At 46.4% G+C, this 16494-nt stretch overlaps 1 protein-coding gene across 1 annotated transcript in view; it reads right to left on the bottom strand.

Moving 5' to 3' along the window:
• The window catches only part of PPCS (phosphopantothenoylcysteine synthetase), a 50896-nt gene that overhangs the window by 20101 nt on the left and 14301 nt on the right, over window positions 1-16494 (bottom strand). The window contains exon 2 of the mRNA XM_085608664.1: window positions 13328-13431. Coding sequence (XP_085464790.1) covers window positions 13328-13431 — 104 coding nt within the window. The remainder of the gene's footprint in view (window positions 1-13327; window positions 13432-16494) is intronic.

Below are 16494 nucleotides of genomic sequence, written 5' to 3'. Positions count from 1 at the left end.
AATCCCACGCTTCCAATCAGATAAAGGCATTGATTGTACCTTGAAGATCCCTCAGTTCCTTGCTTGGTGGTCTTAGGTGAAGAGATTGGGCCAGATATAAAAATGTAGGTAGGGCCAACATTTTGACTGGGGCTACCCTGCCAAGCCATGATAAATTTCCACGTTGCCACTTGTGGAGTTCGGTTTGCATCGATTGCAGCAGTTCTATGTAGTTTGACAGGTTCGTATCTTCCTAGGAGGAGGCGATTTTTACCCACAAATAGTAAATGGATTTCTCTGCCAAAATCAGCGGTAACTGTGACCATATTGTCTCCACTGTTTGACTCTGGAGCGATATGTTCAGAAGGTGGGATTTCTGATGACTGATTTTGAATCCAGATACTTCTTTGAATTTGTGTAGTGGTGGGGAAGAACTGACTGGGTTTATAAGCGTTAAAAAGACTTCATCATCATACAGACATATTTTGTGTGTCCCACTGCCAAATGGCGGCATAATGGTTAGAAATCAGGTCAGCGATAACTTGGCAGGCCAAGGAGAGCCCCTTGGATGCAGGAACCGACCACTTCATAAGATCTAAAGGCATAATTTTTATGAGCATCCATGTAATAGTTACATTTAGCTGAAGGGGCAAGTGGGAGGGAAAGATTGGATGCTTTGAAAACTGAGCCCAACAGGGTTAGAAATATTATGATTTGTAGAACACATAATAACATGGTGCTAAAGCAGGAGTTGTATGGGCCGAGCTAGGGTTGGGGCCAGGTGAAGAGCCAGGTCTGAATTTTTTTTTGAAGAGTTCAAGAACTAAGGAGGAAGCTCTGATGTGCAAGGACAGATTTTGCTGGGGTTTAGTAGCGAGCTAGGAGAAGGCCCAACCGCCGGGTCTGGTTCTGCATATGAGGGGAGCGTGCAAGTAGGATTCCAGTCTGGTAGGTTTGTGGAAGTTTACGCAGTTTGAGGTACATGGTGCCTAAGTTGTGCAGGTGTGCGTGAGGAGTTTGAAGAGTGCTCCTTTTTGAACTGGGAGCCAATGGAGGTGTGGAGTGATGTGGGCACAGGGCAGAGCCGGAGCACATGGTCTGTAACAATGTTTGAAGAGGGAAGAGAGAGAATGAGGTTAGCAGGAGAGGAAGTGTTTAGTAGGTAATACTAAGTGTAGGTATTGTCTGTCTTGAAGTAATTGCTTTCTTGTCAGATTAGACAGTACTATACCTCCGACAATAAAAAAAGGGCGGGATTCGATTTGTATGGCCTAGTTATTGGGCCCAATTAACAGTCTACCACAACACAGCACATAGTACTTTGTCCACAACCAGTATTTTTCCCCAGTCTGTAATTACTCCTGTTTGTCCAAAACATTTTCATAGTTATCCTGTTAGATGCCACTCTCATTATTCACACTTCTTTCCAGAATTACTTTGTCATGCAACCACTGAACATCCTCACCCCCCCCACCCCCCCCCAATAAGTCATACTCAACCTCCATTTGCTTTGGACAAGAATCTATAGATATACATTAACCATGCTATCTATATGAATCGGCTTCAGTTATTCTTTATGCACTGTTGCAATATAATTTCATTAAAGGTTTTACTATTTTACAATTTGCTCCAAATAGGATTCCAGGGTTTGTTCCATGTTTGAGTGTCAGTTCTTTACTAACATTGACGTTCTTTCACTTAAATGCCCGAAGTAGTTGAAGTGACTTCACCCTCCTTTCACAACCAATGGCAGCATCGGCTGGACGTTTGATACACACCCAGCTGTTCAGCATCTAGATATTTGCTGCCCAGTGTCTAGGTGGGGAAAAAAAGAGTAAACTAAATCAAATAAAGAAACGGCCTGTAGAGTGCTGCTTACTTTTTGATCCAGCTACTGCATTAATGACCCCTTGGGTAGCAAGGGCAATGCTATGGGTACCAAATAGTAAACAATAGCAAAAGTGAGAAGCAGCTCGAGACGTATTTTTCGCTATAGGCATTACCCCGAGACTTCTTGTTAGATTGCGGTAAAGCGACAACTGTTTCTTTAAATGCTAGTTCTCCCTTTTCTTATGTTTACTAAAAGCAGCTCCCTCATGGCAGGAATTAAATAAACGCGCTCCCAGAAGGAAGCTAAATTGATTGGGGATGCCATAAATCAGACCCAGATAAGATGGTTACAAAGTTCATAGCACAGTGGTTTGAAACACCCACTGCCAAAATTCAGTCTCCGGGTGCTGCAATAAGGAACAAAGTTCCTAGTCATTAGTATGATGCCACCCCGACTTCCTGCTTGCGTAAGCTACCCTACGACGAAACTGTTGTGAAAGTGCCATTACTTTTGTTTTTATTTATTTTATTATTGGTGTTTTCTACCAATTTAATGTGCTTTGAGCCTGATCAGGTCAAGCTGGCCTAGGCACCTATTGCTCTAAAATGGCTCTTGTGGTGCGCCCAATCTTGGGGGTTTTAGTCACAGGTGGATTTCAGTCTAGGATTTCTGGGACAAAGGATGCTAGTAGCAACAAGCTGTCACCTACAGAAGGCAGGAACGAGAGGTCCTCTAACACTTAAGTGGAAATCTGCAAAGGCTAGAAGAAAGGCACACAACCCTCTTACCACCCTACACCCTACCTAAAACCCTAGCTCGTGTTCAATGTGCTGGAGTCCTGCTCTGTGAAGTATATGGACAGATTGGACCCATCCCGGACAGGGTATAAGAGAGAGGTGGGGTGCTTTATCCAAACAGAATGTAGGTGCCCGTCACCGTCACTTCACCATACAGCTGAAAAATAAAACTACTGCTGCACCTGGAGACACCCTACCAGTGTCTTCTAGGCTGGGCAGGCCTCTCCTTTCTTCATTCCACAGGTGGCACCGAGATCATGAAAGTATGTATTTCAATGTTTTCTATTTTTAAAAGAACTGCCTCAGATAAAGAAGAAAGCCATTTGTGGTATTTTGTATATTTCTCCTGTCAAACTACATCTGTCTTACCTAACTGCCAGCAGAAAGCTGAAAAAGTAGACCCACAAATCTATGGTAGCCATTCCAGCTTCCATAAATAGGATGCATCTTTTCACCGCATTGTCCCATTTTTCCTATGTTCTCATTTTTTAGTTGGAAAATACTTCACTTTTGTCACAATAGCGAACAGGCTGGGAATAGGAGGGAATACATGTGATTCCAAACAGTATTTTTTCCTAAAAAAAAGTGTTTTGCACAAAATAAGGACTTATAAATGAGGTGAAATGTGCTAATTCATGGACTAGAGACGGCAGAATGCTGTTATTTACCATTTAGTTGCAGGAGGGATAAATAGATCAACAATTTTTACTGCCTAGAGTGCCTACCTTGTAATATTGTATTAAAAATATATATTTTTAAAGTTATAGGATTCGTCGCTGGTGCTATTACAGATGCCATGCTGTAGATTATTCCAGAATATTTCGCAAGTCACGAGGTAAACTCAAACTATCATACTGGAAGTAACAGAGCCGAGGGACCAGCTCCATTCATGCCAACATTTTAGAGCAGGCAAGTGGGAGATTTCAAAAAATAGTTGGGAGAATGTATTTTCCCAATTGACTGATTGAAGCAGAGGCAACCTGTCTCAATCGGGTCTATGTATGGTGACAAACAATCAGCATTTCATTGTTGGCACATTAGTAACATAGTACAAACAAAAATAGTGTTCGTAAATCTGTTTTTGTATACTGTGGTGTCGGGCCTCAGGCCCACATGATGATGAATGATCGACACGAACACCTGGAGGTATGGTGTAGTAACTGGCCACGAGCACGTGCACTCGGGCTCTTTTATTGACGGGGCCACGTCACTCGTGACACCCGTGATGGATGGGTGTGGGGTGCAGTGTGTCCAGCCCTCGAGGGAGTGGCTGGGATTACAGCTTCCTGTTGAGACACTAGAACGTGTCTCGCAGGACACTACATTCCTCCCCAACTTTATTGAAGGACAAAACAAAGAGTCAAGTCCAACCTGCGGGGAAAAACACAGTTGATGAAATACCACAGGGTCCATCAGCTTCTCGAGTCAGGTGGCAGGGCAACATCAGACGTTGGCCGGTGGCCTTGGCTTGCAACAGAACCTTCTCCGCGGGCACTCGTAGTTTAACCTGAGGGGCTCAGGGCACGGCCGCTGGCTTGGAGACGTCCGCTGCCTACCGTCCGTTCGCTGACAATGACGGGTCTGGCATGGCTTCCTCTTGGCTGACGTCGGTGATGGTCTGTGGTGAGATCTACTAGTTCTTTTGGTGGGCTGCGTCATGATCATGGACGGGGTCTAATGCGAGAGTTCACGGAGGTGTTGCTGGACCGACTGTCCCTGTGGAACGCTTGGCTGTGATCGGTACCCTGTCGGTGGGGCAATGTCTCTTCTCGCTCTCCCGCCTGGGGAGGCCCGCCGTCGGGGTTGCTGCGGGACTGTAGGAAGGCTGCGCTGGAGCCGCTGCTTGTGTGCCGTCTGGGGGCAGCTGCAGGACCGCCGAGGAGCCGTTGCTTGGTCGCACGCACAACCCTCACGGGTGGATGAGTCTTGGCCAAGACTTGCACTCGCTGCCGCGGTTCCGGTGTAGGCCAGGTTCACAGGAGGTTTTGGGTTCCATTTAGTCGGCTTGTGTGGCAACGGTTAAGGACTCCAGTCCATCGGTACTCAGGGAGTGGTGCTTGACGCATGTGCCGATGGCTGGCGTGGGTGACGGTTGCCAGCCATGTGGTGATTCGGAATGACAGGTGTTGGTGATTTGCTGGGAGAGTTCGGATGTTTAGGATGGACCTGGGCAGCCACGTGCTTCCGCCTTGCTGATGTTGAGTGTCCATGGCGGCTTAACACGTAGAGTGTGTTGATCCTCTCTTGCCTGGCTTGGGGGCCACTGCCGACTCCATCTTGAGGCGGTGTGAGGACGGACACTCAGGGCAGATCTTCACCCATGGCATCTGCGGACAGGAGCAGGGATGCCCCTTGACTTGGGCAGCCGACGCTTGGGGAGTGGCCGTTCACCTGAAGACGTGTTGCGGAGAGACGCGGTTTGCGACTGCTGCGGCTTACGTTCGGTTCTCCTGTGAGGCTGTGTCCAGGGACGGTGGTCCGCCTTGGTGGCTGTCAGATGTGTCAGGGTGAGCTCTTGGCTTGCTGTGAGTCCCCGGTCTTCTCCTTTTTCCGGTCTATTCAGTCTACCTGTGTCTTCCGGTTTTTCAGGGTGACAGGGCTGTCGCTCTTCTTTCTTCGAGGGCGTTGTGCTTGGACCTCGAGGTGGCGCTGTCATGGCGCCGGCTTCTGCCTTCGCTCCGGCGCGCTCCTTGCTTGCTGGGCGACGTGACGTCCAGTCGCGTGTCGCTGGCGTGGCCTGTTGCTGTGGCGGCCGCCACGTGGAGTGTGCGACTCCTTCCTTGCCTGTCGTGGGTCACCGCCGACTCCATCTTGAGGCTGTGTTGAGGAGGACACTGTGTCACGGACACTGTGACGCTTTCGGGCCGCTGCGGGTGCGACTCCTCTTTTGCCTGTTGTGGGTCACCGCCGACTCCATCTTGAGGCAGTGTTGAGGAGGACCCTGTGTTGCTTTTCTGCCCTCTGCGGGGCTTCGCTGGTGCAGTGGGGACATGGTCGCTCTCTGTGCTGCGCTCAGCTGTGTTTCATTGCGGAGATGCTTCTATCTGCCGGGCGCCTGCCCGTGTTGTCGGATTCACTGGTGCGGTCTTCTGCACGCTTCGGACCACGTGCGCTCCGTCTTCGCCTTGTGCGCTCCCTTCTGGCACTTGTGTGCCTGTGGTGTAGCCGGCGGTTGTGTCTGCTCACCAGTGGGGAGTGATTAGTGATCTCTCACTGGCGGTGGCGTTGGGCAGCCGCTTGAGGTGCGCGCTCTGCACCAGTCTTTCTTGTGCTTCTTGAGGGATTTGTCAGTCTTTCCCCATGTTTTGTAGAGGTGGCAGTCAGTGCTCTCTTCTTTCTCCTTTTGTAGTCCTGGGGCGTATAATGCTCTCAGGCTGATGCGCATTCTGCCTTCTTAGGGGAGACCGACGCCTGGTTGCCCTTGCGTGGTTGGACGCTCTCCTCTGTTGGCGCGCTCCCTTTCATCTTCTTGGGTGCTGCGTGCTCAGGCTGTGCTGCTTTGGACCTTTGGCACACTGTTCTGGCTGGAGTTTACTTGGCGGCTTCAGGTTTAGGCTTCATGCACGCTCCCTGCGGGGTTAACAGTCTGTCCTTAGTGCTCATTGTAGCCACAGGGCTCGTGTGGCTGACATCCTTACGCGGATGAGCTGTGCCGCAGTCAGTGTTGGCGTTCTTTCTTCCTTCACTGGGTTTTTCCGATGCATGCCCACTTTTCCAACTGTAACGAATGGGCAGTGTCGCAGTGGATGCGGACCTTACGTAGCCGGACTCGCTTGTTGGTGTGCCTTGCAGAGGTGGCGAGCAGGGCTTACTGAGTTCAGTGTTGTAGAACGGGCAATGCACTCCTACCCATACACCTTGTCATGCCATGTCATGCAGGCGCTTGCGTTTCTGGCTGACTCACACTTGCCATGAGTGACGGTCTTTTGCCTCAGTGTGGGAGCTGGGAAATGCTGCGTAGTCCCGTTTGTGCTGAGGTGGAACTGGTTGCACTCTGTACTTGTATGGTTCCAGTTCCTGATGGCCGTCTTGCCTCGTGGGAAAACGCTCGCATCAGTGCTGCTCTGGCAAGGTGCCGTGACTCAGCTGCTAGGCGGCTCCTCTGGGTTAGTGCCTCGCTGGGCTTTTTGGCACTCTTTCAGCATACTCTCTCTATTTCCCTCACAGCCACTGAAGGATGGCTCCCCCGCGAGGCCTGTAAAAGCTCTTTGCTGGCCCTCTTCTTGACTATAGTGTTGGCCTACTACCACTCGGGGCGTGTGGTGCACTCTGCACCAGTTCTGGCTGCCTGTCTAGCAGTCTCCTTCTGCCCTTTTCTTTCGTGCAACAACTCCGGGTGTGATGTGGGATTGTGGCCACCAGGTGGCGCTGTGGGAATTGTCCGAGGGCTTCAGCAGCTTCGCTCTCGTGTTGCAGGCCTGTTTTGCTGCCGGGTCGATAGGAGTTGCTGGGCCATGGCTCTCTGTCAGGGGGGGCTGCATGAAGGCAGGCAAAGTCCCACCACCCACACAGGAGCTGCCGGTGTGGGAATGCGGGTGCAGGCTACAGGGAGGAGGCAAATCCGTGAGTACCGGCAGGCTGAGAGGGCCTGCGTGCCTGCTCGCTGTCCCAACGACTTTCCTGTGTGCACTCTCCACTCTGAAGCGGGTTGGCAGAGACGATGTTGGCAGTGCTCCCCGGGGGACTGACGCTTGAGGCCAGGCAAGCCAGGATGAAGGTATGAAGGAGGCGCTGCATACTAATCTACTATCGCCGTACCTCTTTTAAAGCTGGAGCAGCATAGGGGGAGGGCTGCTTCATGTGTGGGGCTGCGATGCAGCAGCATAACGCAAGGTGGCGCTTCTACCAGTCTTTCTCGGCACAGGAGCCTCCCTGAAGGTGCGGGCTGCGCAGCGCTCAAGACTCCGGTGCCCGGTCAGTGTTTGGTGCAGCGCTGTTTGTTCTTGGTGCCAGACGTGCTTTACTGTGTGAGTCAGACGTGCTTTACTGTGTGAGTGTTCGGCCAAGGGAGTGGGCTGCTGCAACTCCCTGGGTTATTCTCGTGCTGCCAAAGCTGCGACGGCACTTTGTAGGCGAGGAAAAGGGTGCGAGAGCTACCTTCCCTTTCTGGCTCTTCTGACTGCAGAACGTAGGGCGCGTGGGGCACCTTTCTCTAGCGACAGGGATCGCCTTGTGCAAGGGAGTTGCGGTGTGGCTAGTGGGTGCTTTCCGGCAGGGTTGTGGTGGCAATGCAGATCACTGTGGTGCCGTGTCAACAAGGCGTGGCCCGGTGGGCAGGGATGGCGCATCTCTTTACTTACGGGGAGAGGACAGCCTTTCCAGCGCTGCAGGCAGTTCCTTTCTTCACGGCGGCTGTGGAAACAGACATGGGGCATGCCGTGCAAGGGGGCGGTGGACCAGGGCTCGTGTGACCACCCTGAGCTTGCCGGTTGACGTCGCAGGGTGCTGCCAGGACCAATTAACTCGCCACCACGCTCGCAGCAGGTGCGGGGGCGCATTTTATTCAGGCACTCTTCTCCCCTCCACGAGGACCAGTTGTGGGGGAAACACGGTATGCGCGGGCTCAGACCCGCTCGTCGCCAATGTGGTGTCGGGCCTCAGGCCCACATGATGATGAATGATCGACACGAACACCTGGAGGTATGGTGTAGTAACTGGCCACGAGCACGTGCACTCGGGCTCTTTTATTGACGGGGCCACGTCACTCGTGACACCCGTGATGGATGGGTGTGGGGTGCAGTGTGTCCAGCCCTCGAGGGAGTGGCTGGGATTACAGCTTCCTGTTGAGACACTAGAACGTGTCTCGCAGGACACTACATATACGAAGGTAAAACTGCCGAAAGTAAATTGTCGAGGCCTATCACATGATCTAATCTTCCCCTACAAGAATTAATTATGAAGCGTCCTTTGATGTCAGAAGTAATTCTTGCAGAGGGAGATTAGAGCAGGTGTGACAGGCATCCACATTTCACTTTTCCTTGTTTCCAACAGATCATTGTTCTGCAATCCGAATTGGGTTTCGGCATGCAGGAATTGGGAGGTGGGAGACTGGTCTTTTAATCGGTAGTCTCCTGTCTGTCTGAATCGAGAGTGTTGACATGCAGCAGCTCAGCGATTGTAGGTTGTGATGCGGAATCTGTCAGACACTTTCGACAAGAGATACACTCAACACAAAAATCGCTTGTGAGGTTGCCACAACGTGTGAAGTTTGTGACAATCGTCCAGATTACCGCGAATCACTGACTTGTCTGAGCTGCATGATGGCTCCCTGGAATTGGAGAAGCCATAGAAAAAGGTATCTGGCAAAGTAATTAAATAAGTTTCCCCTCTTGAGATTTGGGTGTTCTTTCCCATGTGAAGCTTTGGCATTTTACATTTTCTGCCTCGATGAAAATGCTTCATTTTTGGGTCCTCAGTAGTTGTGAACCTATCAGTACCATGCCATCAGTGATATCCCAGTATTGCTTTGGCACAAAGAGTACCATTTGGCTTGGCTGTTTTCACAATGGACACACGTGAGCAGGGCTGGATTGGGTTCACAAGTAGGCCCAGCACACTAAAAAAAAAAGGGCCCCACAGTGGCGGAATGTGCCTTACTGCAAAACACTACTCCAGTGTTTTAAGAAAAGAAGGAGGGGGGGTGGTTTTCAAAAGAGGCATGTTGTCTTAACTTTACGGAGATAAAACAAAATGCAAATGTTGCCAACACACTTTGTGCACGGATTAGTTTACACTGGTGACCCACACCTGAATATAAGTGAGGTCACTTCTGCTCAGGCACTCGTGCCCCTGCTCAAACTGCATACATTAGTGACTGGGAATGACACCCCACCGTATTGGTAAAAGGGAGGTAACAGAGGCCCATCTGCCTCCAGAAAGGACATTCAGGCCCCGACTGGGCCGCTGGTGGCAACTAAAGGGCACTGGCAAAGCCCAAATAGGCTACCACACTGCCCAACAGCTGCAACCCACATACCAACCCATTTCCCGAGTGCCCGGTTTACCAATTTGACCCTGCACATGAAAGATGTGCAGCTGTAATATATACGTTTTCATCAAGAGGATTCTGGCCCCAGTATTTAGTTTGTCCCAGTGGGTGTAGGTTGTGGGCATCAGCGTTCATTTTTGCAGACCAGTGTGTATTTTTAACTAGTAGACTTTGACCCACAGCAAGAGAGAGAGGAAGAAAAGAAAGGTAGGACAACATGAAACTTTCGGAGGTCACAGTAAGAGACATGAAATAGAATGAAGATTGCACCGCCTTGGTGTTCCACAACTTGACATTTTGCAGCAAGGTCCTTGCACTTATTTTGTATTGAGCACAGCCTGGACTTCACACCTACATGTTTCCTGAAATCGGGCATGTCTGTATTGTTGCCACTCTGTATTATGACAATTTTTCTTTCTTTCTTTAGCTTTATTCGATTTATCAATAAATCATAAAAGCATACAAATACAATTTATGCAGACAATTTAAGAACAGTTTTCATATGAACAAAGTTACAAAAATGGTTAAAACATTTCTCCAAAAGTTAAAATCTACAGCAGTCATTTGGATGAGGGGCCTCGTTTTACACTAATCAGTCAATATTAACATGTGTTAGTTAACTCATTGAGTTTCTAAATTTCATCACTGACATTAAGAAGCGAGAAACAGCAAAGATGACATCCACATCTTCTAAAAGCAAAAATTTTAAATATGCAGGTTTACATGTTCTTATCCCCCAGCGTTTAAGTAAGGGTAGAAGAAATAATTTCCTCGGGCTGGTATACAAATTACAAAAGAACATGATGTGAATGTTACTTTGTGTTGAATGGTCGTCCCATGGACATATTAATTTCAATGAGGCCCAGTCATTCTGTTTCGGCAAAGTGACCAAGCGGAAGAAAATCCCTAGGCGCAGCCTAGTTAAAAGCATGCGAGCATAGGGTGCTTTTTCAATCCCAAGGTAAGATTGTAGGCCTTCAGTAGGGGTGATTTGCTGATAGCTCAGGGTTGTGCCTTTAAGTTTCTCGGTGTCCCATCTAGCAATCTCTAAGTGTATAGATAATAGTTTTTTAAGTGCCGGTCTAGTCAAGGTTTGTAGGGTCTCTGGTTCGTCGTAAAATTCAGAGTGTCCAATGTTAGAAAACATCGTTTGTACGTATCGCAGCCACTTGACTTTTGCTACACCGTCCAAAGCCATGCAGTCTTTTATGAGATTTCTAATCAATTTGCACTCCTCTGTGGTCCAAATCTTATGCCAGAGCAAACAAGGTTATATTTTTATGATGTCGCTAAGGTATTTGACGCCGGTCTCAATGTGAGTCATAAAAGTCGACGTGGTTTTGGACACACCTAGTAAGTAACAGATGAAAATATTCTCGCAAGTTTGTAATGAGGACACATTCTCGAAACCCCAGAGACCTGCGCCATATGTGGCCGTAGCTATACACTTTGCCCGGTAGATCTGTAACATTTCTTGAATGGGTTTACCCCCAATTTTGGCTGCAAAGGTTCTTAAAGCACCTATGGCACGGCTAAAGGAGAGTTTCCTAGCTGACACTGCGTGTTTCCACCTTCCCCACCTGTCAAACGTAATGCCCAAATAGCAAAAAGTGTCTGTGATGGCAATCTTTTGCTGATCTAAATATATTGAGCATGATGGTCTGTTGTTCTTTTGAGAGCAGGGCATGGAGAAAGTTTTGGAAATGTTCACCTTTAAATTTCTTTTACCCATGTAAGATGAAAATTCATTTACTGCTCTCTGCAAACCTACTTTTGTCCTAGACATAATTGCCGCGTCATCGGCATATAAAAGAATGGGTACAGGCCTACCATTAACAGCCGGATAATCGCTTGACAGAGTTATTAAGCTTTCAGCGATAGAGTTTATGTAAAATGTGAAAAGCAAGGGCGCAAGTATGCAGCCTTGCCTCACCCCTCTGTTTATGGCAAATTTTTGTGAACATTGCCCCTGGGTCCCAAATCTTACTCTGGCCCCCGCTTCTCTATATAGTTCTTTGATAAATGTGAGGATAGCTGAGTCCACCCCGATGTCTTCCAGTGTCGACCAGAGCATCGCATGGTCCACGCAATCGAATGCGGAGCTGAGGTCGACAAAGGTAACAAATAGGTCCCCTTTTTTGCCCTGCGTATATTTAGAGACTAATAGGGACAAGTTTAGGGATTGCTCCAATGTCCCTAGTCCCTTTCGGAACCCATATTGGAACTCCGAGATAACCTTCTTCTCTTCTTCCCAGTGTTGTATCCTCTTAAGGACAATCCTGCCAGCAACTTTCATGAGTCCGTCCAATAGCGATATTGGACGGTAACAAGCCGGGTCGCCCCTATTCCCTTTTTTAAATATGGGGACTACGATTGCGTCCGACCAGGTGGTAATAAAACCGCATTTATTTCCCATATTTAATACATTGGTTAACAAGGGAACCCAGAAGTCCGGTTCTGATTTATAGAGATCCACTGGGGTGTGGTCAGGGCCGGGGGCTTTACCTAAAGGACTTTCTCTAAGGGCATCTTCCACTTCTAGTGTGGTAAATACCAGTTCAATAGGGTAAGGAGGTGCTGGGGAGACAGTTAGGTGGTTATCCTGAATTATGCTATCTGGGGGTGAATTCACCTTGCATGGGTTCGGGGCATTACCCTGTGTGTTGTTGGAATAAAGATTACCATAATGTTCTACCCAGAGCTCAGCCGTTATAGCCACTTCTACAGAATTATCTCTGTCTTTTGAGTTATAAACAGATCTTATGACTTTCCAGAAGGCATTGCTGTCCTTATTCCTGGCGGCTTCCCCCAAGGCTTCCCAGGCCTCCTGCTTCAGTTTCGCCCTCCGCTGTTTAATTGCCAGCTTATAATCGTATCTCGCTTGACGAATTTGAACTCTATCTTTTGGGTCGGCAGACAAAGCTTTCTTTAAGATTTTCAGTGTAGATGTACATCTAGAGTCAAACCACCCACGAGTATGCCTCCCCTTGTCTTTGCAGTTCCTAGTCAGTGCATTTTTTATATGGCGCTGAATGTTAGAAAAAGCAACCATGATGCTCTTTGGGTCAGTATCTTCCTCTAAGCAGGCAAGTATGTCCGTGGAGCAAGAGGATACTCTGTATTATGACAATTTCCCCCTAAGAAAATACTCTTTAGAGCAATGTAAACAGTAATAAGCTCAAACATACTGATGTTCCACAATTGCACCTTCTGAGACCACATTCCCTCTGCAGTCCTTTGGTTTGTGCGAGCATCACATCCAAGCATCACGACTACTTGAGTGGAAAGATGCTTTTGGCCAAGAACCCTCTGCGTATTTTCTTCTGCTATCAGCAGGTCCGGCAATCACAGAGCTGAAGAGGGTAAGATCAGTTTGATTTCCAAACTCTTTAATTCCTGGCATTCCTCGAAGGGTTTCATGTGCAGGAGGAATAGTGACAACGCAAGATGGCAATCTTCTCTTTGATTGAATTTCAGCAGCCAGAGAGGTGGTTCACGATTGCGTGTGAGGTAGACAGGCCCTCAATGAAGTGCACAATTTTGGATCCCCAACGATAGAGAAAACCGCAGATGTTCTCAAGGGAGATGGTAATACACTACATAGTAAGAAACGAAGTAAGGATTTTAATCACTCCATTAAAATATAGAATAACTCGAGGGACTTGGACATCATGGATTTCTTTTACAAAAGGAAATACAATATGCGCCACAGTTTTGGCATCAGAAAAGTACCTGCAAAGGTCCACTGGATGACTGAATTTTATGCTCTGGCATCTCGGATGTAGGAATGTAAAAATCAGACACAGCTGCCGCCAGGTAAACCATTGCACAGGAACCTGTAATCAAAAGTAAAAAGGAATGAAAGAGTGCATTACACTTAATTTCTTTTTTAACAAGCAAATTGCATTGAACATGTTTTATACAGATATTCCACTGTTGCATCACTAATCCCTTAGGGCTTGGTAAAATTACGCTGGAAGCTAGATTTAAAGATCAAAGAAGATAAATGTCATCAATACTTGACAGATGCTGATGGAGCGTAAAAGTTTAAAGACTATTTCCTCTATCAATTCTCTTTATTAAATGAGATTTACGGTGCTACTTTCAACAAAATATGCCAAATAGAAAAATGATGAAAAACATGAGGTCCTTAACTGCATCGTAAAAGCATGCAGAAGTGTTCTGAAACGTAAAATGTGACAAACGTCGAAAAAGAGAGCAGAGAAATAGGTGAATGTTCACGAAACATAGACAAGTGTTTAAGAAATAAAATGTGGTTAACATTGAAATGTGATGCTGATTACCTAATGTTATATAGGTAATAGAATAGTTACAATAGTGAATCAAAATAAATGTGATTAAAATGTTTAGTTTAAAGATGATTAATAGTAAGAGTTTTGCCACAAATACATTTAATTACGTGAATTAGAAACAAAGAGCAAATGTGACGCTTATTAATCTGTTTAAAAATTAAAATGTGTGAAGGGTTTCGTATAGTATTGCTTAATATTGATATGTAACCTTTGAAAATAAGAATGAGTGAATATACAAAGAAAACTGAATTGTATATCTGAAGGTTTGATCTATATTAATCCTAACGTGGTAAATAGTAGAAGTTCTCGTGTAGGTCTTTAAAAAGTTTCTTTCCTTCATTTGAAAAGCAGAAACTAACTGAAGTCGTCACTTTAGATGCAATGAGAACTTTTCTGTGTGTTCCTTTTCATGCTCATGAACAAGGGCCTTTTCTGATTCAGCAACACTTTTGACAGAAAATTTATCAATACAATTGCAAACCCAGAGAGAGCGTCTGGGAACGAACAGACAGAGAACAAATGTGTTACCTAACTTCAAGGAAAGGATGCAAAATTAGAATGTGGTGATTCGACAAAGGATTAGTTAATGCTTCTGAATTTCATAGTGAAGTATTGATCACACCATGAGCAGCCCATTGTGGACAACCAATGTAAAGCATAACATATGATGGAATTGACACTTTGTGGGCGTAAACTGAGAACTTTTGGGAGTATATTGCCCCCATGGAGGAGAAGTTGGGGCTGGCTATCATTTTCGATTTCCCTGCCTGGCTGGCATGCTGTCGGATTGAACTTTGATCTTCCTTATGCCTATCCCATTTTGAACTGAACTTCCAAACTGACTCCACCTGTACTTTGCTGGCTGTTAAGTATGCAGGTATAACTCTCTGGCTGGGGAGTTACGGACTAAATCCTCTGCATCCTGACTTTCCAATCACTGCATATTTTGGCATCAATACTTGAGAGATGACAACAGTCAAAACAGAATTTCCCGCTTTACTTTCACTGTTTACAGAAATGTTTCTTAATCTCATGTTCGCTACTTTCTTCAACTTGTTTAGGTCCTGTAAACCAGCACATAATTGTAGACAGCCTCAAATGAACAGTACAGATAACTGTTGCCGTCTTGATGAGAAAAAAAAAACTTAAAACTGCAAATACACTTCAGCTCAAATGCTTGCGCCTAAAACTGTTTACTATAAAACTCTTACAAAACAAAACTTGCTGTGGATCTGGCTCAATGATTCACTTCTATCATAGTTACAATTTAAGACAAAAATGTTGTATCAGGTGGGACAGAACACAATTGTTTTTAAAGTTAACAGAAGGTTATAGCTACTGGGGAAATGGCTTAGTGAGTTAAGTTCTTGTTGACGAACCAACATGTGGTTTGATATTCTAGTCTTTGAATCCTGGAAAGGGGAATTTAACTTTTTATCTTTCAGAGGCAATAAAGTGAGGACGATTACATTTGCAGAAAACTGGAGTGAGGATTTATTATGGTGAAGAAAGCAACTAAGGAGCACGATGACCCTTGTTAGTATGGAACGCAAAATGGTAGGCAACCAGAGTAGAGCCAGCTCCTCCACGACCTTGCAAGTCCGCTGAACCACTGGAGTGGATAGTGGCTTGGTAAGTCAGGAAAGAAGACAGCTTCACCACCCATGCAAGTTTTAAGGATACTTGTTCGCACGTTGCAACAGCTGCCTGTGGCCTCCTTGGTCAGTTGACGAGATGGGCTTTACTTAACAATATCTGAGGAGCCGCAGATGTCAAACAGCCTTTTACTACTGAGTGAGTTGTGGCCCATCTCTGGGCCTTTATAAGTGGTTCTGTCCACAAGACATCTGGTACCAATAGGATGATTGACATTCAGCTCAGTTTTTTCATCTTTCCAGAGGTTACTGGTCCATGGTGTGTTTGGCCAGTGAGAGTAAGCTCCACACAGAAAGTGTTCGAAGGGTAAGTCTGTGAGTAGGATGCCAAATATCCCCACTCACAGGTTTATGGTGCCATGCCTTGTGTTCTAGCATCTGAACATTTCTCAAAGGTTTCTCTGCAGATAGCAGAGGCATGGAACAGATGGTTAGGCTGCAGATACTTCCTTGTATAAATATACTGTTTTCAATGACTGGTGCTCGACCATACTTCTCGTCAGAAGCTTATTATATTTACCACTTTCCGAAAAATGCATCTTTTTATTAAATGCACATACCTCTAAATCCATTCTCACAATTATAAAAAAAATGACCTATCAAATTTTCACAAAATGATTGGAGCATAATGTCTCAACGGCAGTTACTATCTACTATCCACTGCAGATGTGTCAGATAAAAGCGATTCTACATATTCACTCCTTCAAATGAGAAGGCATTAATGACCTTGCATCAAAGGTTAACTTGCCACACAAAGGATACAAAATGGCCTTGTATTTTTTTGCCAGTAGAAGCTATGTGCAATGCAAAAGTAGGAGTAATCTTAAAACATGTATAGATGATAGTAATTAAGCCTTGAGCTGGAGAAAGCCTATGGTGCCCCAATCCTTTTTAGTGGGAAAGTTGTTTACATACGTAAAAGCTGTTCTTA

This window comes from Triturus cristatus, chromosome 1_2, assembly GCF_964204655.1.
Source record: "Triturus cristatus chromosome 1_2, aTriCri1.1, whole genome shotgun sequence".
In the NCBI taxonomy this organism is placed as follows: domain Eukaryota; kingdom Metazoa; phylum Chordata; class Amphibia; order Caudata; family Salamandridae; genus Triturus; species Triturus cristatus.
This window is presented reverse-complemented; position numbering and strand designations above follow the sequence as displayed.